The following is a 24,768-nucleotide window of genomic DNA, read 5'->3' as shown; positions in this document are numbered from 1 at the left end:
AGGGTTGAGATTTGAGATCTGGTAGCCAGGGAAGATAATATTTTAGTACAACCTGAAGGAGCTGAGGGAACGAGCCCTGCTCAAATCTGGAGGTATGGTAACCCAGGAAGAGAGAGCAGGCGATGCGAAGAATGTGTGTTGGGAAAACGCTGGAAGATAAACACCAACCTGTGAGTGTTGCTTATCTCTGGGAAGTGGAATGTGGTAAGAGAATTCCACTTTTTAAATTTTAAAAATTAAATTTTAAATTATAAAATTTTAAAAATTAAAAACAAAAGAATACAATAGCATATTTTTCTTTTATAACTAAAATCATTTGTTCTTTTTTAAAAAGGAGATCTTTAGGGTTGTCCAGGTGGTGTTTCTCTTCATGGTTAGGGCCCAGAAGAGTCAGCCAGAAAAGTAAGTGAGTAAAGTCAGATGATGGGAGCTCTGAGAATTAGGAGGAAATAAGAGAAGCAAAACCAACAGGGATTTTTTTTAATTGAGGTGAGAAGAGATTTATGTAACACAATTTAACCATTGTAAAGTGAACAATCCAGTGGCATTTAGTACATTCACAGTGATGTGCAACCATCTCTTCTATCTAGTTCCAAAACATTTCCACACACCCCCCCCAAAGGAAACCCTATCCCCATTAAGCATTCCTGAATCCCCCTCTTCCTCCAGCTCATGCAAGTACCAAACGGTATTCTATTTCTATAGATTTGCCTATTCTAGATAGACAAAAGATTGAAATAGCCCAGAGGTCCATCAGTCGATGAGCTGATAAACAAATGGAAATCTATTCACACAGTGGAATATTATTCAGCCACGAAAAGGAGTGAAGTAGTGATACACCCTACAATGTGGGTGAACCCCAAATGCATTACGTTGAGTGAAAGAAGCCAGATACAACAGGTCTCCTTTTGTATGATCCCATTTATATGAAATGGCCAGTGGAGATTTTGCAACATTTATTTTGAGCCTGATATTCAGGGAGTGGGCCATACATACATTCACTGCTTTTGGAATTATTTCAGGTTAGAGAGAAGGCCTTGTCAGCAATGGTGAGAATGGGTGTTGATCCCTCTAGTAAAGGGAAGGGACTGAGACTTAGGTGGTTAAAAAAAAGAAATAGGAAAGTTAATACTAGTAGCAGCAATTTTAATAAAAATAGTAACATAAGCATTGATTGTACCGTCACAATGAGATGAACCCCATCTTATGCTTTCCTAAGCTTACTAAGTTTTCTAATCATCACAGGAACCAGAGTAAACAATAACAGAACACACTATATGCTGAGCCCTGTTCTAAGTGTATTGTGTTTATCCACTCATTCCATTCTCATACAGCCCTGTGACGTAAGTGCTATGTTCCCCATTTTGTAGAGGAGGAAACTGAGGCTCAGAGAAGGAACCTCTTTTGCTCGAGGTCAAAACCATGTCTGACCCTTAAGCCCTTTCAACTACTCTGCTGTGTGATTTCTCATGCAGATATTTCCAGTTTTCTGAGCAGAAGCATGGTCTAGCTGCCCTGGGTAGACTTCTTTTTTTCAGAACCAAAGTGTTGAAGGTCCTTGGATAATATTGAAAAACAAATGACACATCAAATCTATTTGGTGTCGGGTTTTTAATTTTCTCTTCATTTGGTTTTCCTGCTGACATAATGAATTTTTTTTGGCCTCTCTATTCTGTATGTGAAATGTAGATCTTTACAAATGTCTTGGAGAGTGTTAGTACTTGACGCTGGGTTGCTTGCCCGGCCCCAAGCTTGCCTGGGATCTGGATTTGAAATTAAACTGGCGCCTCTTGTCGCTGGCCGTGGTGCTGAAAACATCCCAGACAGCACCAGCGTTGCCCTTGTTAGCATGTCGCCCCTGCTGGAGTCTCATACTGATGGGCTGGCGGAGAGCTCTTTTCTAGGCTTGATTTTTTGGTTGTTACTGTGTGTTAGAGAGTGTGAAGCCAGGTTCTGAAAACGGCAGGCCCTTTGAATTATTGGAAGTTGAAATATTTATTAACATGACCCACTAGGATGGCCTTATGAGGATGTGGATGAGCATGCAATGGTTGATTGGTACTACATTAAATTGTGGCAGTTGGTTGGGACTCAGGTGAAGTCTAGTCAGCTTGGTCTCATCCATACGATGAAGGCCCCAGGTGTATCTCAACTCCAGTTTTTAAATAAAGGCAAAACCATCCGCCTTTTTTTTAAAATTCCCCATCCAAGGATATGTTTCATTGATTTGAGAGAGAGATGGAGGGAGAGAGAGAGAAACATTGATGTGAGAGAAACATCAATCAGTTGACTCCCTTATGTGCCCCTACTGGGATCAAACCCATAACTAAGGTATGTGCCCTGACATGGAATTGAACCCACAGCCCTTTGATGCACAGGACAACACTCCAACCAACTGAGCCACCCAGCGAGGGCAAAAACCCATCCACCCTTTAATAAGGGTAAGCTGCCACGTGGTCTTCCATTACCTCCTTTATGACCTTAAGCAATTATTTTAACCTCTCTGAGCCTTGCTTTCCTTATCTAGAAAATGAGACTTGCAACAGAGCCCACCTTGTAAAATTGCTGCAAGGAATTAACTGAAACAATGAGTGGAAAGTGCTTAGCACGGTGTCTGCCCGACGAAGCGCTCAATAAATGGCAGCTGTAATTATGGTTGTTGTGCCTATTAATGGCCCCATAATAGTTGATCATATTGCCAAGTTAAATTGTGGCTTTTGTTTAGTGGAGCAAGGAATACGTTCTACACCCGTGCATCTAGAGCCCTGGTACCCTCCACTTTTTTTCCTGGTAATTGTGACGAGTGTGGAACTAACATGAAAATAAGGTCTGTTGGGATTTTTCCCCACAAGTTCAACTGCTTGGTTGACTCAATGAAGTATCTGTTTCCTCATAAAACATCCATCAGGCAGCCCCCATAGTAGAGACAAGACCTTGATCAGTTAACAAACCTGATTTGATTTTCGTACTACCAACAGGAGATTGGAAGTGAAATGGCGGTGGGGGCGGGGAGAGAGGGAGGGCACCACAAAGAGAAGGATGAGTTACTTGGATATTCTGCAAGGTCTTGCTAAGGGGCTGGAACCATCAGCCATACCCACTTTGCAAATTGATTTTCCTTGATGTTCTGGTTCTCAAGAGCAGCTCCTGTTAGCAGATGCAGTCCTCCCTCCCTCCCTGGGAAGAATTGCTTGGTCGTTTCCAGTGTTGCATACAGCCCCTCTCCAGGGCCTCTGTGGGTCCTTATCAATTTAATTGAGGGGGGAGCTTTGCGCATCTGCACTTGCCTGCAGGGCTGTTTGCTACCCTGCCTTCCAGGAGCCATTTCAGGAGCCAGCTTTTCCTCACATCAGGGATGCTTCTCTCCTTTCATCTCCACCCCTCCTCTCCCTCCCCTTGGCCTCTTCGGCTGGCTGATTATTCTGGATCCCGCTGACACAGGTGCTTTTTCACCAACCAATCCGGAAGCAGAAAGGCTCAGCTCAGCTAGCAGAGGCATTGCTCACCGCAGCTGTGAGTTAGAACCCAGCTTTTCTAAATCCGGAGAATCAGGCACAACTTGGGGTTGGGCTGAGAAAGCCTCGCCTCCCCCTGCCTGGACTTCTGCCTGGGGCAAGGCATCTCTTCCCATGCCAGGAACTCAGTATCCAGTCTGTGTGTCTATGCGCCAGTCACATCATTTTTATTTTAAGGAGCTGGTTCTGTCCTTAACATGCCCATAGAGAGTTGGCATAAGATGGAGTTTGGGAAGAGGTGCAAAAAAACAAACAAACAAACCAGGAACCCACCCACCCTTCTTTCTTGCACAGGTGTTTATTGAGCAACTACTATACTGTATAACATACACTCTCTTTGGTGCTGAGATGAACAGAGTAGACAAAAATTCTTGCTTGCATAGAGCTTACCGTCTAGTAGGGGATACAAACAGTGAAAGAGATAAAGAAGAAAAATACAGCAGATGTTTGGGGACAAAGACCAAGGGAAAGAATGAAGCAGGGGAAGGGGGTTGAAGGATCTGACCTTTGAGTAAAGACCTAAAGGAAGTGAGGGCGGGAACCAAGTACGTCGCTGGGGAAAAGAGCGTTCCAGGGGTGAGCACTGCAGACGCAAAGGCCCCGTGGTGTTTGGGGAACCTGGAGGAGACCAGTGTGGTTGCAGCTGAGTCAAGATAGGGGCAGGTCATGCCGGGCCCGCTGGCTGCTGGGAGGACTTGAGCTTTCTCCTGGGTGAAATGAGAGCCAAGGGAAGGCAGGGACTACTTCCACGTGCATTAAGTGATGCTCCTCTTTGTGCTTGTTTGTCTTACTCCAACCTTGCTCTTGTTTCACCAGATCTTGGGTCTCGGGTCTCTTAGCCCCCCTTGCCAGAGTGGTAGCAGAAGATCAGGAGTGCTGAATTCTCTGGGGGTCAGAACATGGAGGAGAAAGCTTGGGGGAGAACGAAGAGCCCCCACCACTTCTTTGGGGATGACTCAGAACCACAATTACCTGGGCTCCTCCTGGCCCTGAAATAGATGCAAGGCAGCTCTTGCCGAACTTCAGGGTGCACACAGATCCCCCGAAGCTCTCGCTAAAATGCAGCTACTGACTCAGCGGGTCGGCCTGGGGTCCGAGGCTCTGCCTCTCAGTGGGAGCTGCCGGTGCTGCTGGTCCTTGGACCACAAGGATCTGAGGTCGAGGTTGCACGGTCCCTGTTGGGGCATTGGCAGGATGCATGGGGGCATGGCGGGAGAGGGAGATGACATTTGATAGCCAGTGTGGCTGTGTCTGTCGAGAGCTAAAAAAAAAAAGAAAAGAAAAAAGGGAGGAAGAGGCAGCCTCGTTCCATTTGCCGGGCGTGCTGACTAAGGCTTCATCGCTGTTCCCAGCACACTCTGGGTCTGAAATGCAGGCGACACTGTGCACCTGAAGGCCTGATAATGCAGCCCATCAAAGTGCTGCTTGCTGTCGGCCTTCTGGGACGCTTCCTGGAACCTCAGCTTGAATCTGATGCAAAGGAAGTCACATCCCAGCTGTTTGGGGGCAGGAGGCCAGGGGGCCAGAGGAGTGAGAAGGAAGCTTAATGCAGAAGTAAGCAGGGAGCTAGTTGGCAGGGAAGGGAAGCAAAACCATCAGATTCAAATCATGATTTCAGAAGCCTCGGTAAGGGGAGGCCAGGGAAGGGCTTGGCGTTGCTCCTCTGTGTACAAATATTGTCTCTTATTTTCCGGGCTGCAGGGTGAGGCAGAATGGAGTATTTGTGCAACAGAGCCCAGCTTTGTTCTCTGTGCTCCTAATGACTGTCAGCTCGGAGGCAGGAAGCCAATCAGAGAGGATCGTCGGCAAGGCTGGCTTTTGTTGGCTCCCCAAATTGCCCTGAGTCTCAGATTTGCTTTTCAGAGTGTGCACGGAGTGCAACTCAGCTGTTTTCAGCTGGAGGCAAAGGCTGGAGCTGGTGACAAAGAAGGCCTGGCGTTCCTGACTTAGGTAGACGTTTGCTCCCGAGTTGTCTGTTGCAGACTCTGTTTTCCCACCTGGAAAGTGGGGTTTATACTCCAACTCCTCCAGCCTGTAAGATCCCTTGGTTTTGTGGAGCTTCCAAAGTGCTGAGCCTCACTCTAGGGCCAAAGAGGAGACTGAAAGCAGTTAAGTTTCCAAGGGAGAAAGCTGGGAGGAGGACAGCGGCTAACCATGGCCAAGCTCACCAGGATCCGCTATTTGATCCTTTTGCACAGCAGTGGACTTCAGTGTTCCCAGGTGACACTTGGCGGTGTCTGGAGGTCACTTTTAGTTGTAAGTTTTCATTGTTATAACTGGGGAGGTGAGGGTGCTACTGGTATCTAGTGGGGAGCCAGGGATGCTGCTCAACATCCCGTGCACAGGACGCCCCCACCCTAGAGAATGATCCGGCCCAGATGTCAGTAGTGTTGAGGTTGGGAAACTCAGCTCCAGAGGAAGCAATACCTTATGCTTTCTCCCTCGAACGCCCATTTCTCCAAACCTACACCTTCTTCTCAGGGTCTGCCAGCTCCATGTATCAAGGCTGTTGGACCAGGGGTGCTTCTGCAGGTCCGACAGGGGGACAGGGGACATTCTCATTCACCAACTGATCAGCGGATCAAGCCCTAATATGAACTGAACAGGACAGACCTTCCCCAAGTAAACTCCACCCAGTGGGTCTCTCTGGTGATCCTGTTAACCCCAGGAGAGTTCCCAGGATACAGGGAGGAGTTTGCCTGGAGGGAGGCTGGATGCCGCCTCTGCACATAGCTGTTGGTTACCTTTTCACTTTCCTGATAATGCCCTGTGATGCACAGACGTTTTAAATTTTGACAAAGTCCAATTTATCGATTTTTTTGTTTTGTTGCTCATGCTTTTGGTGTCATATCTGACCACCGTATTTTATTTATTTATTTATTATTTATTTATTTATTTATTTATTTATTAATCCTCATCTGAGTATATTTTTTCCCATTTATTTTTTTAGAGAGAAAGAATGTGTAGAAGGGAGAAAGGGAGGGAGGGAGAGAGATAGAGAGAGAGAAACATCGATGTGAGAGAGACACATGGGTTGGTTGCCTCCTGCACACGCCCCCACAGGCTAGGAATCAATCGAACCTGCAATCCAGGTATGCGTCCTTGACTGGGAATCAAACCCGAGACCTTTTGGTCCAAGGACCGATGCTCTAACCACTGAGAAACACTAGCCAGGGCTGATCACCGTATTTTAAATTGCAACCCAAAATTGTGACCTTTCTTGCTTTTTCTTTCTGTAGCATTCACCATCTTCTAACGTACTGTATAATGCGGTTATCTCACTTCCTTGCTTCTCCTCACTTCTCTGTCTTACTCTCCAGTGTCCCCAGTGCCCATAATAGAGCCGGGCACATAGTAGGTGCTGAATTTCATATTTGTCCAATAAATGTCAGCGGTGAGTTGGAGGAAGACTATCCACATTTTCCTTAAAAGGTCATCTGCCTGGTTTTTAGGGCAGAGGAATTACTCTGCATGAGACTATAATGGTGGATGCATGTCGTTATACATTTGTCCAAACCCATGAACTGTTCAGCACCAAAAATGAACCCTAGCATCAACTATGGACTTTGAGTTACTATGATATGTCAGTGTAGGTTCATCAGTTATAACAAATGTACCACTTTGGGGAGGGGGAGGATATGGTAGTGGGAGAGGCTGTGCATGAGGGGGAGCAGGGGGTTGTGGGAAATCTCTGTACCTTCTGCTCAATTTTGCTGTGAACCTAAACAGCTGGAAAGTTTTTCCTTAATTCTCTGATACTCCCTTTGAATATATGATTTTAGCCACCATCATAGCAAACTGCATCGTCCTCGCTCTGGAGCAACACCTCCCTGACGATGACAAGACCCCCATGTCTGAACGGCTGGTGAGTGACGGCTCTCCTTCGCTTTTGTGGCAAACTGATGGGGTGGTGGGAGCAGGGGCCGCACTCGGTCTTGGAGCCAAGAGCTGGATTGTGGACCCCCTGCCTGGGGAAGCATAACTATCACAAACACCAATAATCTGGGAAGAGAGCTGGATTGTGGACCCCCTGCCTGGGGAAGCATAACTATCACAAACACCAATAATCTGGGAAGAGAGATGCCTTCACTGCCCATCGCCCACCCTTGCCCCCGACAAGACCTGGTGTCAACCAGGTGGGGTTGGGTGAGAGTGGTCATACATTGTTCATGAAAATGTCATATTCAAACCCAAATTCTTGTGAAAAATTTGGTCCATACACCAAAATACAGAGAACAGTAAAATGAACCCCCCCCCCCCGCCCCCGCCCATGAACCCATCATCCAGATTCAACAGTTGTCAAGATTTTGCTTCATTTGTATTTTCTGTCCTTTTTTTATTTTCGTGGTTTGTCTTGACCAACATTTCTTAAGGTAAATCCCAGGCAACATGTCAGTTTGTGGTCAGGTACCTAAGTTTGCATTGCTAAAAATACGGGTGTTTCTTGCATCACCACAGTTTTATATTCACGCCCAACACAAGTAACAGTGGTTCCTTGGGGTCATCTCAGACCCAGCCAGTAATCACATTTCTGTGATTGTCTCAGAAATGGCATTTCACAATTGATTTGTTTGAACCAAGATCCAAGCATGGTCTAGATTTTGTTATGTCACTTAAGACTTTTAATTTAGAGTAATACATTTTCTCCTGTCATTGCCTTATTGCAGAAACCAGTCCAGATGCCCTAAGGAGTGTCCCACATTCTGATTTTCGCCTGGTGGCTTATTTATGATGTCATTTAGCTGTTTCTCCATCCCCTGTGTTTCCTATACATGGATGTCCGCTCCGGAGGACATTCAAAGTCCTCATTCAAAATTGCTCATTTGGTGAAACAGGAAGAGCTGAAAACCAGCATTAAGATCCTTCTGGACCCACCCCCATCCCCCAGCTCCTCGCTCCCTTCCTGGCATTCTGACAATACAATGGAGGAGATTTCTCTCCCTTCCGTCACTTTTAGAACCAGTTGAATTAGCTCCAGGGTAGAGAGGGGGTTGTAAGAATCCTAATGGTTCCTAATTCATACAGTATGGATGGTCTAGTTATGCATTATAATGTGTATTCCAAAACGATAGAACCATTCTAGCAAAATTAGGATTTCAAGACCTTTTTTGTTTTTGCTGAGTGAAGAGAGTCAATTGAGAGAATAGTAAGCAAATAGTAGTGCCATGGCGAACTGATAGACAAAAAAAATGAAGGCAGAATGCAGATGATTGAAGCTTGAGAAACGTTATCATAACAGATGGGAAAATGTCCGTGTAGGGACTCTGACAGAGTGGAGCTTATAGCTTCATTTCAACTATAGACCATCAGCGGAAACCAGAGCTGGCGGGAGGTCCAGTGAGAGGTGGGGGGGGGGGGGGGGCAGGGTCGGGGGCAGAGAGAGGCACTGGCCGTTTGCCAGCAAGTGCAGAAATATTATTCCAATATTTTAGCAACCTGAACCTCTGTGCTGGTGCATACCAGCTGAGAGCCATCAGAAATGTCAGATTTGGGGGTGAGGTCGGTGCACGGGGTCCAACCTCAAAGGCCTTGAGTGATGTGTGTGACAAGTAAGTAGGCTAAGCCAGCGCTTTCTGGTAGGGTTTTCTGTGGTGATGGAAACGTTCTCCGTCTGCACTTTCTAATATGGAAACCACTGGGAAGGTAGCTAGTGTGACTGTGAAACGGAACCTTTCACTTTATTTCATTCAAATTCATTTAAATTTATTTAAATGTAAGCAGCTAATGTAACCAGTGGCTGCTGTATTAGAGATAGCGCAGGTCCAAACAGTTCTGCTTGGCCAAGTGGTATTTGTGAAGTTGACCAAAAGGAAAGAGGGGGGGCGTCTTCCCCTTGTGTCCGTTTCTCTTGCAAAAGCCTCCGGGCAAGAGAACTCCAGGAAGGATGTGGTTGGGGCCGGGAGCCTGGAGTGTTGCAAGAGATGAGGGGAGGTGGGTACAGATCTCCAGGAGGGCTGGCTCCCTGATCTGTGCCACTCTCGGCCTAGCAAAGACCTGACGCTCTACCCTTTCTCCCTTCCAGGATGACACAGAACCGTACTTCATTGGAATTTTTTGTTTCGAGGCTGGCATTAAAATCATCGCCCTTGGGTTTGCCTTCCACAAAGGCTCTTACTTGAGGAATGGTTGGAACGTGATGGACTTCGTGGTGGTGCTAACAGGGTAAGCGGAGTGTGCGGTGTTTCTTAGAATTACCTTGAATTCCAAGGACTTTGGAAATGTAGCAGCTGGTGCGGTCCAGGCGAGGCTCCGAGGAGGCTGAGCCTCCATATTCTTCTGCCTTCTTTCACCTCGCCTCCAAATCTCAGCTACATATTACAGCGGATGCTTCCTGTTACAATTAGAATAATAGCTTATTAGAGTCAACTGCTTCCAAAGTGCTTTATGTGCATCCTCTCATTTAATCCTCACAACAACCCAATGAATTAGGAAATATTAATATTCCCATGTGACCACTGAGGAATCGGAAGCACAGAGAGGAACTTGTCTGAGATCACCCAGCTAGCAAGTGATGGAACTGGGATTTGAAGCTGAGATTATGTGATCGCAGAAGTCATGTTTTTAACTGTGGTGCATGCATGGTCCTTTGGCTTTGCTTGGAGATGTCTTGCCCCTAACTTAAATTGGTTAATGTTTGTCGAGGGCTTTGGGGTGCAAGAGATGGTAGTAGGACTCGGGAGAGGACCCGTCTCGATAAGGTGCAGTCACTGCCTTCGGGAAGTTTTCAGATCTGTATACAAGGAACTATAGTTGAAAGGTGAATGTGTATACACTTTCCATCAAGGACCCTCTATAACAGAAAATCCAAAACTAGGTAATGACAAACACAACCAAAGTTTGTTTCTCTATCATTTTAAGTTCAAAATAGCTGTTCCTCATTGGCAGGCTTCTCTCCTCCGAACAGTGGTGGAGGGGCCCGGGCCTAATAATGGCTCCTCATATTAACCCACACCTTCCAAGAACTCTCTGCTCGTCTGCATCAAACCACAGAAGAGAAATGAGCATGGAAGGTGATACTTGGGAGGTTTATGAGCCCGGCTAGGACCTGGCACATATTCCAGTCATATGCCATCACTGCAAGGGAAGCTGGGAAATTTGAGACTGTGCATAGAGAGGAAGGCAGAAGGCAAACAGATTTGGTGAAAGGCCAGCCACTCTCTGTCCCAGACCTCAAAGCCCTTTATCAGATCCCAGTAAGGGCATTACCATTTTGTGTTGATTTCTGCCTCCTCCGCCCACCCACTCCCCTCCCTCAAGCTAAGCCTGGCTCTTCTCTTCCAAGACCCCTCTTTGGTGGGAGGCCTTCCTTATAGTTCTCCTCTGTGGGGTCGCAGTCCTCTGTGGGTTCATATTTCTCTTCTAGGCTCTGTTGCTGCTCCCGGTCCTGTCTCTCTTGGCAGATGTCATGGGTCTTAGCACTCATACTGTGTTGGCTAGGCTCTCGCTATTCACGTTTTGAGAACATATGTTGCTCAGAGCAATGTTGCTTCTCACCGTAGGAGCTCTGTCATATGGGGCTGTTTCAGTAGAGGCGGTCAGAGGTGAGAAGTCTGTTGGGATAGTTCTAGCAGGTGGGGTTTCCTGAGGGACCGCTGTTGGCTGTGCCCACAGTCCTGTGGCTTGAGACCTTAGCAGGTTCCAGGGACATGTCATGGCATGGGGCACTTTCCTCTTAGCTTGCTAGAAAACTCACCTGTGAAATAGCCCCATGGCTGACTTTGTTATTGTTGTTAAGAAATGTGTAATAAAAATAATCAGACATTCAAAAAAAGTGGAGGACAATAGAACAAATATCTGTGTATGCAAATATTCATTCAATGAATAGTAGTGTGTACCTACTCTGCGCCAGGCTCTGGGACACAGCAGTGAACAAAATAGACAAATGTCTCTCCTCTTGTGGAACTGATATTCTAGTGGTGAAGAAAGACAAAATGAATGAATGAATGAAACATCTAGTGTGTGGATGCTGGCGAAGGCTACAGAGATATAATAAATTGGGGAAGGAGTGGGATGTGTTATGGGCCGGAGAGCTAGAAGCCAGGAAAGATTTCATTGGGAGGGTGATATTTTAATGAAAATCTGAAGGAGGTGAGTGAATGAGCCATGAGGATAGCTGAAGGAGGAGAGTGCCAGGCAAAGGAAACAGTAGGTGCAAAGGCCCTGAGGCTGGACTGTGTTTGATGAACAGTGGAGGCCAGGGTGGCTGGAGCAGAGTGATGGAGGGAGAGTAGAGGAGATGAGGACAGGGAGGCGATGGAGCAACCTACCATCAAAATGAACCTTTCTAATGCAGTTTAAGTCCCTGTGCTCCTTTTTCTGGCCCTATTCCTTTCTCTTTCCCATCTGAAGGCAGTTTCCTGAATTTTGCTTATTTCCATTTATGCATTTACAGTTTGATTATATAAATATATAAGAAATACATACATATGGTACTGTTTTGCATGCTCTACATTTCTCTATAAATGTTTTCTTCTACAACCTGCCTCTTGCACTTAGCATGAGATTAATCTGATTGACAAGATAAATCTTAGTATACTTAGTATACTTAGTATTCTGCAGTATGAACATGTTACCAGGTATTTACCCACTGGGGTTGTTTCCAGCTTTGGGCTATTTTGAACCAAGCTGTCCCCTCATTCTTGCGAGTAGATTTCTCTGGGGCATATACCCAGGAGTGGAATTGCTGAGTTGTGTACCATACACATCCTCAGCTTCACTAGATATTGCCAAATTGCTCTGCAAAGTGGTTGTGCCAATTTATGCTCCCAGGGGGCTGGCTTTTGCTGGCAGGGGCTGGCTTGACCTTGCTGGCAGGAAGGAGCCTTAAAAAACCCTGTTTTTTTGCCCTGGCCGGGTGGCTCAGTTAGTTGGAGCATCATCCCGTACACCACAAAGGTTGTGGGTTCAATTCCCAGTCAAGGCACATACCTAGGTTGTGGATTCGATCTCTGGTTGGGGCGCACACGGGAGGCAGCCAATTGATGTTTCTCTCACACATTGATGTTTTGCTTTCTCTCTCTCTCCCCCCCCCTTCCTCTCTCTTTAAAAATCAAGAAACATACCCTCAGGTGATGATTTTAAGAAATACACCCTGTTGTTTTTTTTAATAGCATGAAACACCTAGGGAAGCTCATATACTGTTGAGCATATAGTAAGTCTCAGTAAGTGATCAGTACCATTCGATGGAGCAGTTTGCCAGTTGGATGTTTGTATCTGCTCCTTGATTACAACAAGGTGGTCTTTTTTTTCTAATTTTATGACATCTCATGAGCCTCTAGAGGAGAAATTATTCATCTGAGGCAGATAGATTCTGAGGATAGAAGCTCATAGTGGTATCCATGAATCCTTTAAAATTGCATGCACATTTTTCTGACTTTTAGTTTTCATTAGATTCTCAGGGGGACCTGGTCTTAAAACCACAAGGAATCATTGTTGTAGGTTTCTGTTCCTTTCTTCTTCTATTCTCCTTTCCTGCTTTCTTTTTCCTGCATTTTTTTCTCTTGCTTTTGTTGCTTTTATTCCTCCAGTAATCAACCACCCTTCCTTATTGCCTAGTGGTTTTATCTCCTTCAAATTCAGGCACATAGCTCACATTTCATTACTTCACATTTCAAGGGGGTACTTAGTCTCCTGTTGGGTTGTGAGCTAGGAACAGGGAGATGAGACTAAAAGCGCTGCAGACCTGGCCTTCTGCTCAGTGTCACGGGTGGGAAAATGTAGTAAACTCTGAAATCCATGTTCTGGGGGAGGGGACTCGAGGGTATGAATTTGACATGGAAACAAAGATGATTTTTATGTGCACTTTCTGATTAACTCATTGTCTTCTCACATTTCTGAGTAAACCATAGTATTAAAACACCATTTTTTCATGGATTACCAAGGTTTTTCTTCTTGAGTAAAGTTTGGTGGGAAAGATCTTACCCATAGATTTCTTTTGTTTGTTCTGTGTAGCTCAAGGCCTCAGAGAAAGTCTAACTGTAATTTAATCAAATTCCTTTAAAGTGAATTTCCATTGTATTTGAAGGACTGAATCAAACTGAAAATGTATAAGAGGAATATTTCAGATGCTTGGCTCTACTTCTGAGATAACAGAGCTTTTACTGTAATGCTCAAATATATATAAACTTCTGAGGGGTAAAATAATACAATTGTGTAAGTTGAGAAAAGAGCCCGAACATTGCCAGGGTAGGGATGAAGACATTTGTTTTTGTATTCTCAGGCATAGCAGCATACATGCTTGGTAAAATAGATGGTTGCTAAGCTGGAAGTGGTAATACTTCTGACCATCAGAGTGTCCTGGGAAATTCACTAAGCTGTTTAAGGAGATGGGGACCATTGCACTGACAAGAGATAGTCAAACATTCCACTGTGACAGAAAAAAAAAAAAAAATGGGCGAAAGAGACTTCCAGAAATGGGAGATTGACAGAGCCCAGTGGTTAAGACCTGGGCTTCAGAGTCAGAGGGATCACTGCCAGTGGTAAACTTGAGCCTGTGAGCTAATCTCTTGGAACCTCGGTTTTTGCGCCTGGAAAAAGGGGAATGATAATAGTGTCCACCTCCTTAGGCTGTGGTAGGGACTAGAGGAGGCTGTATATGTGGCAAATGCTATGAGTGCTTCCTAAATGGAAGTTGGTGATCTGAAGAGGAAATTAAAACAAATTCCTTTGGAGGCGTATGGTTGATGCTGCAGGTACTCCATTCCATATTCACCCAGCTCACGCAGCTGTGGTTTGTATTTCTCGTGCAAGCTAACCTCTTTGCACCTCCAACGCTCTCAAATTTGTGCATTGCTATTGGAGGGTCTTCTGCAGCATGGCAGCTGCTTGTTCAGACCACATGGCAGATGTTTAACACCCCCAGGAACAGTCCTTAACCAAAGAGCAAGGGAGTCAGTGTATAAATACCCTGGGTTCCCCACTGCTCAGTAGAAAACTCAGAGGTGTGTTCTACAACTTCTCAAAGGGTCCTCTGCATGATAGAATCCCAGTTGCTCACAGTGAAACTCAGTCATCCATGCACCCTTTATCAGCTTCCAGTTCATTCCTTATAATTCTGTGGATCACCTCCCTCAAGTCCTTGTCTTGCATCTGCTCTCCAAGGTTTCCAAACTAACCCAAGGAGCAATATAGGTGGGAAGCCTAGTGGATTTGCTGTTTCAGCACCACGGACAGCACTCAGCACACTTGATCATATGGAGGTGTCCTTTCTCTGAGCTTCATCCCTCCCCCTAACTGAGGTCAGAGGGAGGGGGTACTTAGCAAGGGCCAGATGGCCAGGTGACGTTTTTGTGTGGCTGGAGAAGACCGTGCTGTTCGTCTCTCCACAGGTTTAGGGGCTGATTGAGGTGTTGTCCTCTTGAATTGCTATGACAAACTCCAGCCTGCCTCTAGAGAGGCATCTGGCCACTGCCTCTACCGTTTGCAGGGTAATGACTCCCTCTTTTCTCACCAGGGCAGGGAGGTGGCTGCCTGGTGGGCAGAGGAAATCTCAGTGGAACAGGAAGCAAGTGGGTACCTGGGGCCAAGGCAGAGGCTGCCAAGCAAGAGACACTGTGCCTTGCTTTGTGCAGGGAGGAGCTACGGGCCCTGAAGATGGTGTGTGTGACAGGGAGGACAGGGGCCTAACCTTACTGTCAGTGGGGTTGTGTCATAGAGTGCTGAAGCTGAGCTTTAGAGGAGAGGGAGTCTTAGGAATATGCAAGCCCCTCTTTTTCTTGACTTCTCTGGCTATATTAAACCCCTTGGTGATCTCATCCAACCTCAACGGTTTAAAAACCTTCTACGCTCACATTTTACAAACTTAACATTTCCAGCCTGGAGTTCTCTCAGAGTCCTCACTTAGAGAAGAATTCACTGGCACTTCACAAGCTAGATGTCCAAAATGGAACTCCTGAGCATCTTCCTAATATTCCCTCTTCCTGTCTTCCCATGTCATTGGATGGCAGCTCCATCCTTCAGGGGACCCTGGCCAAAAATCTTGACACCTCCTCTCTCTCACACACATCCCATGACCAATCTTTCTGCAAATTCTATAGGTTCTCTCTTTAACATACACTCGGGATCTCACTACGTCTCCCATCTCCATCATCATCTCTCAGCTGAGTTGTTAAAGTAGCCTCTGCTCATGTGTCTCTGCCTCTGCCCCTCGAGCGCGCGCGCGCGCACACACACACACACACACACACACACACACACACAGAGCCGGTTATCAACACAATCAGCCAGAAGGGTCCTTTTAACACATAAATTAAATCAGATCACTTTTCTGCTCACATCTCTCCCGCGGTTCCCATCTCACTCAGTGCCGAAGCCAGAGTCCTCACCATGGCCCACAAGGACCTGCGCGATCTGCCCCCATCTCCTCCCGCCCTCTTCACCCCCTACCCTCCTTGTCACTCACTCAGCTCAGGCTGCACTGAGCTTCTCCCTATACCATGATCGCCTCAGGCAAGTTTCCACCTCAGGGCCTTTGCACTTGCAGTTCCCTCTGCCTGGTATGCTCTTCTCCCAAATACCTGCTCATCTTCAAAACTTTACTCCAATGTTCCCTGGCCCCTTACCTACGATTTTAACACTTTCTGTTCTCTTTCTTCTATTTAGATTTTTTCCCCATGCATTACCATCTTCTGACAAACGAGGTATTTCATGAATTCATTTCTTTGCCTGTTCCTTCCACTAAGTCAGCTCCATGAGGGCAGGGATTTGGTCTCTTCTGATCATGATTATATTCCCCAATGTCTAAAATAGTGCCTGGCATACTACTGTGTTCGGTAAATGTTTTTGACTGAACGAATGAATCGATGGTGCCTGTGGCTTATCAATCTTGAGGGCAGGTTTACTATAAAATGAACTGCTTCTCAAGGCAGACAGGCCCCTAGGGGCCTGAGGACCCATGGCTGTCAGTTGATCTAGATGAGACGGTGCTGTTGGGCGTGTTGCATGTACTGTGGTTAGAATATGCCTGCCTGGGGTTGTGATTCCACCCCAGGAGTTATGGTGTGTCTTATGTCTTGTAGCTCTGAATACTAAAACTTTGGGAGTCAGCTTTGTTAGCTACTTGGCATTAATAAGGTGGCACAGATTTGTAGGTTTGTGCGGAGGAGGGCGTGTCTGAGCCGGGGCGGGGGGTGGGGGGGGGGGGGTGTTCTCGGGCCCGCTGCGTCTGATTGTGCAGGTTGCCCATTTCACCAGGCGCTGGAGCATATTTTCTAAAGGTGTGATTCACTTATTTGTTCAACCTTCTTTGGAAACATCAGAGGCTCAAGAGCTTCAAATGCGTTACTCCCGAGAGTCCCTTCAGCCCTAGGAAGCTTTGATTTTAGAAGTCAGTTTGGTTTGTTAGTTTTGTTTTGTGGAGGGTTTTTTTGTTTGTGTTTCAGAAGGGGGTTATACTGAAGAGGCACGGGGCATGGTTGTTTTGTTTTCACTCTTCATCGGCACATTGGAAGGCCACCCACGGAATTTCAGGACACAGAACCCTGGCATCCGGGACAGGAGGGAAACCTCAGACTCTAAAGCCCTGCTCTGGCCACTAAAATGTGGTTGATGCTGTTTCTCTTGCTTCGTGTTGGTATTCCAGGAATGTTAAATGGAATAATTATGAGATTGAGGGGTCAGACGAGGAGGTGTTTGTGAACTACACTGAGGAGTTTAGATGGATAGGACATTTTAAAAGCCAAAACTGGAAAGTGTGAGCAAATATGACTTAACATAAAATCATTGGTATGTAATTGGTACACAAACAAAAAGAAAAAGAAAGAGTGTGATAATTAAATTGTGCAGTAATTCCAACCTGCCACGCCATTTAATGAGCTTTTTTCCGAGGAAAATGCATGAGATGTGTTTCTTCTAGAACCCAGTTCAGTTAGGTGAGTTGGGAATGCTTTTCTCTGCAAGTAACAGACGAGGCAGCTAGAAGGGGCTTTAGCATTGAGTAGAGGGTTTGTGCCTTCTGACTTAGAATTCCACAAATCAGTGGACCAGAATTAGTTGAGCAGTTTAGTGATGTCCTTCCATCTTCCACTCCACCTTCTTTAGTGTGTTGGATTTTGACCTCATGCTTTGTCACCTCAAGTTTGCAAAATAGCTGCTACATCTCCACTTCTCACAGCCTCACCCATTACAGGAAAGTAATGGTGGGAAGAGAAAACTTGCATTGGAGGTATTTCTCTTTTGATCTAGAAAGAAAAATATTTCCCAAAAGTTCCCAACAGACTTCTTATTGGCTATGTATGGGTCACATGACCATTTCTAGCTTCAGGGAACACCAGAAACATGAGTATCTGGCATTTTTGCCTTTTTATGGGAGGCTGGCTCTGCCTGTAGGTAAGCTGGGAGAGGGAAATGGCTATGGGGACAATTAGCAGTGTGTGTCACATATGGCATACTATTCTCAATCTTTTGTTTTTTATTAATTTCAGAGTGGAACGGAGAGGGAGAGAGAGAAACATCAGTGATGAGAGAGAATCATTGGTCGGCTGCCTCCTGCACACCCCCGACTGGGGATCCAGCTCACAACCTGGGCATGTGCACTGACCAAGAATCTAACCGTGACCTCCTGGTTTATAGGCCAATGCTCAACCACTGAGCCACACCGGCCGGGCTATTCTCAAGCTTTTATATCACATATTACTGTACACATTATACACGCTATTACTGTCCAGGCTTAAATACACAAAACAACGTATACTGTGCTTTATGGATGATTTACGGGTTTTTCAAGGGTATCTTTGAGTATATGCATTTTCCCCCTGTGCACTGACTGCAGAACCAGAACGTAACTCTCCCATGTAAAACACAGCGTTACTTTTGAGATGTGGGTTCAGATCCTGACCCTGCCACTCCAAAGATGTGTGACTTGTGGGCAAATAATTTAGTCTCCGTAGTTCCTATGTTAAACTAGAGGCCCGGTGCACGACATTCATGCACTGGGGGTGGGGGAGGTCCTCAGCCCGGCCTGCACCTTCTCACAGTTCGGGACCCCTCAGGGGATAATGCGCACTGACCACCAGGGGGCAGACACTCAACGCAGGAGCTGCCCCCTGACCAGTGGGTCCTCCGTTCAGTTGGTTTGCATATTAGCCTTTTATTATATAGGATGAGGCTCATGCTAATACTTACCTCATTGGGTTGGGGTGAAGATGTAGAAATGATGACAGCTTAACTGGAAAGACATCCACAAAGAGGTTGGTTAAAGTTGGAAAGAGACATGATGGTGGGACAGACAGGAACCCAGAGTCAAGGAAGCACCTACACTTGGGGACCAGAGGGTAGAAGAGGATCAGGGAAGGAAACAGGAGATGCAGTGGACAGGGAGTTAGGGAGGGAGGTAAGCCTAGTCAGCTCTGTCTATTGCAGTTGCAGCAGAAGAGAGAAGAAACCCCCTGGGGCTTTGAGGCTTTGTAATTCGGAAGAAAAGAGGATTGTCCATAGGGAGGTGGGGATGCATGAAACCTTGGTGGCGGAGGTCTAAGAAGAAAACGCAGTAAGCCTGACACTCCCCCATTTGGGAAGTTTGGCACAGAAAGGAAGGAGGAAATATTTGGTAGTTTCTACCATCTGTGATGGGTTAGGTGGTTCCATTTGGGGAATTGTTTTATTTCCCGGGTCTTTTTCCTCTCCTTTGCAAAAATTTTTTCAGAAGGATGAGATGGCGGGCATGTTTAGAAACACGAAGAAAATGGGCATCGTGTATTTTGTGCCTCTCCATAAATAAAATTCTGGTTCTCTCATACCAAGACATCTGGACAGATCTTCATGAAACATAGAGAATACATTTGGGATGGTTGTGCTCTGGTAATTTACAAGAAATTCACTTGAGAAGCTCCCTCTCTTGCAGAGGTAGGATGTGATTCACCAGAGCAGCAGAAATTGAGACACGACTGAGTGATCTCTCCTTGGGAATGACATGTCTGATGTATTATGCTTCCAGATGTGAAACTACATTAACAGGTACTCAGGTAGCGCCTTCAAGTTGCAACATTGAAGCCCAGGGCATGAGCTTGCTGGCTCTCTCAGCTTGCCCTGCATTTAGGCTGAGCTGCCAGCCCAGTGTAGGCAGCTCTAGACGAGAGGGCAGCCAGGATCCATACATGGAGTTTAGGACCATGAGCTTTGAAATTTGAACAGATACAAAACCCAACTCCACCGTTTCTAAGCTGTATATCCTTGAGTAAGTGACTGTACCTCCCCGAATCTTAGTTTCTCATCTGGAAACTGGGGGTAATAACATTCCCTCTCTTGTAGAGTTGTTTTAAAGTTTAATAAGTTAATGTTTGCCATGTGGTGGGTTAGATGAATGGATGGTATTTACCAATGCAAGGTCTTAAGAAAGAGCAAGGGATGTGGTGTTTCTTTGGGCCTCAGTTTCCTCATCTGTGAAATGGGAGTAATAATTCTACCTACTCAAAAGGTAGGATTCAATGAGTTAATATCTGTAAATCACTTAGCAACTGGCACAGAATAAATGCTCCATGATATTAGCTATTATGAGACTAATAACTGTAATTATAATGATGATAATAATTATTACTACTTTTCCAGGCCCACTTCCAAAGACCAGTTAGTTAACTGTAGACAACATTTGCTCTTCGTAGTTGGGGACCCAACATCCAATTTGGAAAGACTCCCGCCTTTGTGTGTCATACTGCTGGATTACAGGACCCCAAATTTAATCTCAGGTTGAAGGTTGTGGGGTGAGTGTCTCCCGCCCCCCACCCCTTGGCAGTTAGGGCATGTGATTGAAACTCAACAGTCACATGCTTCCCCACCCAGGAATTTGAAAACAGAGTAAGTGACCCAAAGATGAAGGCATGGTTCTGGATTGCTTTGTGGCAGCCTGCTGCAGTGGGGGTCAGTCTGTCTGCATTGCTCCTACCCGTTTTCTGAGCCACCTCCTCTGGATTTTTTAGCATAAATCCCCTTTATGCTAAAACAGCCAGACAGATTCTGATGTTTGCAACCCAGAATCCAAACTGACCCTGAGACAGAGATTTGAGGGCCAGTCGTTTGGAGATCCCAGGAAATGTAGACTGGTGAGTAGAGGACGAATACAGGGAGCAGAAGGCAGCCAGTGAAGGTTGCATTCGCTAGCAAACGAGTCAGTGCTCTGGGCAGCTGGCGCTTCCTTAATCTCTCCCGTGAACGTAGAGGCTGAGTAGAACATGCCCCTCAGAGTTAGCGCTGCTAAGGAGCGAGAGAGCTGGGGCGGGGAATCCTCCTGGGGCATGAGCTCCCTGGCTTTCCCAGCTGGCCCTGCGTTCAGGCCGAGCACACTTCTGTGGCCAGGACGTCAGAGATGTTGGTAGTGGGCAATGCAGGACACAGGCACAGCATGGCACAGTGTCAGCCTGGCGGTTACACTTGCCTAAGTCTGCCGCGAGTTGTTGCTCAACTGCTTAGGTTCCTGATGAAGCCTTTTGAGAATCAGTTCATCTCTAGGCATCAGCCATGGGAAGGAAATGAAGCTCATCCTGTTCTCCCCAAATAGGAAATGAGAACAGCGGCTCCGTGGGGAAGGGATGAATGAGAAGCAGCTGAAAGCCACACCCTGGACCTTCGGGGAGTGTGGGCTCCATGGACATTCCAGAGACAAAGAACTCTCCTTCCTGGCCTGGTGGGGCATAGGCTTTCTGTGCAGGAAACAGCAGGGATCAGAGCAAATTAAATGGCATAGAATTTCTGAAGCTAAAAAGCCAAACAAGATCTATGTGGGTTCTAGGACCTGGGCTTGGGGGTGAGTTAGCAACATCTGTTATCGTCTGTGACTGGCGGAGATGAGTAGCATTTGTTCCAGAAAGGGAGAGATGAGGAAACCAAACTCTTCTCACTGTGAAGTGAGCATGGCATCGTCAGGGTAGCCTTTCACTGAGTGTAGCACAGCAACCTGTATGTGTGTTCACGCCTGAAAAAGGAAGGAGAACTGTGGTTCCTAAAGTCTCGCTGTGGAGTCTTGTGTGGCCTAGAAATGGGGGAATTTTTGAAAGATGCATTAGGAGTGTACTCAGTGGCAAGAAACAAAATCCAACTCATGGTAGCTTAAACCAACAGTGCTTACTTATCCTTCTCAAGTTACAAAAGCATTTTGGAGTGGGTACCAATTGGCTGGCTGGCATCTCTTTGATTCTTTTTGCCTTTACCTCGTGGTTGCAAAATAGTTGCTGGAGTTCCTAGCATCGTGTCCACATTCAAAGCAGAAAGAAGCAGGGATGAGATGACTCCATCCAGCTCTATCAACTTTTGTATCAGGCAAAGCAAAATCTTTCCCAGAAATCATCCATCAAGCGTCTACTCATGCCTCATGGACAGAAGTATGCCACATGGTCATCTCTAGCTCCAAGAGAGCCTGGGAAAATATTTAATTTTTCTAACCATTCTAGAGACTGTTCCAACTTTTGATTTTATATATGACTAGAGGCCCAGTGCATGAAATTCGTGCATGGGGGTGGGGGCCCTCAGCCCAGCCTGCACCCTCTCACAGTAGGATATCCCTCTCACAATTCTGGACCGCTGGCTCCTAATCGCTCACCTGCCTGCCTGCCTGGTCACCCCTAACTGCCCCCGCCCTGCCGATCTAATCACCCCTCACTGCCTATGCATGCCGGCCTGATCACCCCTAACTGCCCCCCCTGCCAACCTGGTCGCCTTTAACTGCCCCCCGCTGCCAGCCAGGTCGCCCCCAACTGTCCCCTCCCTACCGGCCTGGTTGCTCCTAACTCCCCCCACCCCCCGCCGACCTGGTCACCCCTTACTGCCCCCCATGCCGACCTGGTTGCCCCCAACTGCCGTCCCCCCTCCCCCCGCTGGCCTAGTCGCCCCACACAGCCTGCTGTTCAGTTGTTTGGTTGACCCTCACTAGCCCCCCTGCCTGGTTGTAGGCAGCCATGTTGTGAGGGCTTGAGGGTTAATTTGCATATTACCTCTTTATTATATAGAATTGGAGGGTGGGTTTTATTTTTAAATTCTGTCTTGCCCAGCTAGTGTGGCTTAGTGGTTGAGCAACGACCTATGAACCAGGATGTCACTGTTCAATTCTCGATCAGGGCACATGCCCGGGTTGCAGGCTCAATCCCCAGTGGGGGGTGTACAGGAGGCAGCTGATCGATGATTCTCTCTCATCATTGATGTTTCTATCTCTCTCCCTCTTCCTTCCTCTCTGAGATACTATATAACAATATGTATTGTTATAGCAATAGTGCCGCATGACAGACAACCCAGAAACCTATTGGCTTAAAGTGAGAAGCATTTATTTAGCTCCTTCTGCAGGTTGGCGGCATAAGTGAAGCTCACCTGGGTGCTTCATCTGGTCTCACTCGGGCTCTTCCATGCATCTGTGGTCAGCTGTGGGATGTCGGGTGGCTCCTCTCTCCGGATGTTGGCTCCCTGTAGACTGGTTGGTCTAGGATGGCCTTGGCTGGGACCATGATGCTCTGCTCCACGTGGTGTCTCATCCTCCAGCAGGCTACCTGAGGCTTGTTCACCTGGCGGAAGCAGGGTTCTGGGAGAAAGAAGTTCACAGGCCTCTGGAGGGCTAGCTTCAGGCATGGCATGCCCTCACTGGCCACTGTTGACCAAAGCAAGCAATGAGGCCAGTTCAGATTCAGGGGTGAGGCAAGAGACCCATCTCTTAGTGGGAGAAGCAATACATCACCTTACAAAGGGTGTGTATCCAACAAGTTATTCATTGGGGTCATTGAGGCCCCACGTCCTGTCCCCTGCTGCGTTCTGGCCCGGCTTCTGTTAGCCAATGGTGCGACACCCTCCCCTTCCTTTCATTCCTGACTCTTAGCGAGAAACAGGGATGATGACGTGTTACTATTACCGCGTCATTCACAGCGAAAGGGACAGAAAATGCCAGCGAAGGTTCTGCTGAGAGTCCAGGGCCCGTCACACAGCCGCCTGGGAAATAAAAGTGGGGAAGATTACACAGCCTCTTCAGACGCCTTCAGCTTTCATCAAACCTAGACTGGATATCTGAGCTCTGAGCCCTCACGGGCAGTCGGAGCAAAAGAACAGATTTCTTGCCAGCTACATTGACCCGTAGTTCACAGCCACGCAGCCTGACTCCGCGTGTCCACTGGGGCTTTTGATTTTGTTCTTTTTTTAAAATGCCACCCGCTCCTGATCAGAGCTATATGGAAACCTTGTTTTGATTCTATTGCCTCGGGGAGGAGAGGCCAGGCTGGTGGGTGTCTGATGGATAGCTTTTCTCCACCCTTCTCCTTCCCACCCCAGCTCTTTCTTTTTGTTTGTCTTCTTTTGTAGCTACGCCCCTTCCCTCCTGCATTTCCAGGTTTGTGGAAACCCAGGCCATTGGGGGAGGTTAACCTCAGAGTAAGAAAATGAGCATTAGTTGAGCACCTGCTATGTGCCAGGCCCTTTACGCACCTTATCACCTTCAAGCCTTCCCACGGCTCCATTAATATCGTCACAGATGAGGAAAACTAGACTTACAGAGAAGTTACTTGTCAAAGTCACTCAGGTAGGAAGTCTAGAGCTTGGATTTGGATGCAGATCTACCCCACTGCAGAGCTGGGCTTCCTTCTGTTTATTGTCTCATTTTAGAGGGAAAGATAGGGAAGGGGATCCCAGCTTCCTCTGCTTATTCACCCCAGGACCTTTGCACATACTGTTGCCTGTGTCTGGAATATGCTCTCTCCTAGGTGAATGGCTAATTCTTACTCAGAGATGGTATTTAAAGTATTTAACATCCAAGGTGGCATGGGCACTGACTAATTAAAAAAGAGGCTCCCCCACAGAATAAGTGGCTTATTTTGCTTTGGAAGACCTGTTAGATATGGAATTCATATCTTTAAATATTAAAATTATAAACCACATATTGAGATGCTTACACTCAGAAAGTTACATGGGAAGGATATCAGTGGATGTTGTCAATCTCACATTTACACAGTCATAAATAAATTCATTGACTAGAATAACAGGAAGACTATGAATGCCATTTAAATTAATCGCATTTCTCTCTTTTTGCCCCAAGGTTACATAGTTGAATTTGTTGATGATAAGTACCAGTTGGGTGTGACTTCACTAAACACACAGAACATGCATTTCTGAGTACAGCAGTCCCCCCTTATCCATGGTTTCACTTTCCATGGTTTGAGTTACCATGGTCTACTGCGGCCAAGAAATATTAAATGGAAAATTCCAGAAATAAACAATTCATAAGTTTTAAATTGCATGCCGTCTGAGTAACTCGATGAAGCCTCCCGCTGTCCCGCTCTGTCCTGCCCCGGACATG

General features: G+C 46.6%; 1 protein-coding gene across 3 annotated transcripts in view; it reads left to right on the top strand.

Moving 5' to 3' along the window:
- Positions 1-24,768, top strand: part of CACNA1A (calcium voltage-gated channel subunit alpha1 A) — a 221,062-nt gene that overhangs the window by 29,815 nt on the left and 166,479 nt on the right. For all 3 annotated transcript variants that reach the window (XM_054717352.1, XM_054717351.1, XM_054717353.1), the window contains exons 2-3: positions 7,275-7,380; positions 9,538-9,677. In XM_054717352.1, coding sequence (XP_054573327.1) covers positions 7,275-7,380; positions 9,538-9,677 — 246 coding nt within the window. The remainder of the gene's footprint in view (positions 1-7,274; positions 7,381-9,537; positions 9,678-24,768) is intronic.

The sequence above is a fragment of the Eptesicus fuscus genome, chromosome 6 (genome assembly GCF_027574615.1).
Source record: "Eptesicus fuscus isolate TK198812 chromosome 6, DD_ASM_mEF_20220401, whole genome shotgun sequence".
Lineage (NCBI taxonomy): Eukaryota > Metazoa > Chordata > Mammalia > Chiroptera > Vespertilionidae > Eptesicus > Eptesicus fuscus.
The sequence above is the reverse complement of the archived record's forward strand: the minus strand, read 5'-3'. Positions and strand labels throughout refer to the sequence as shown.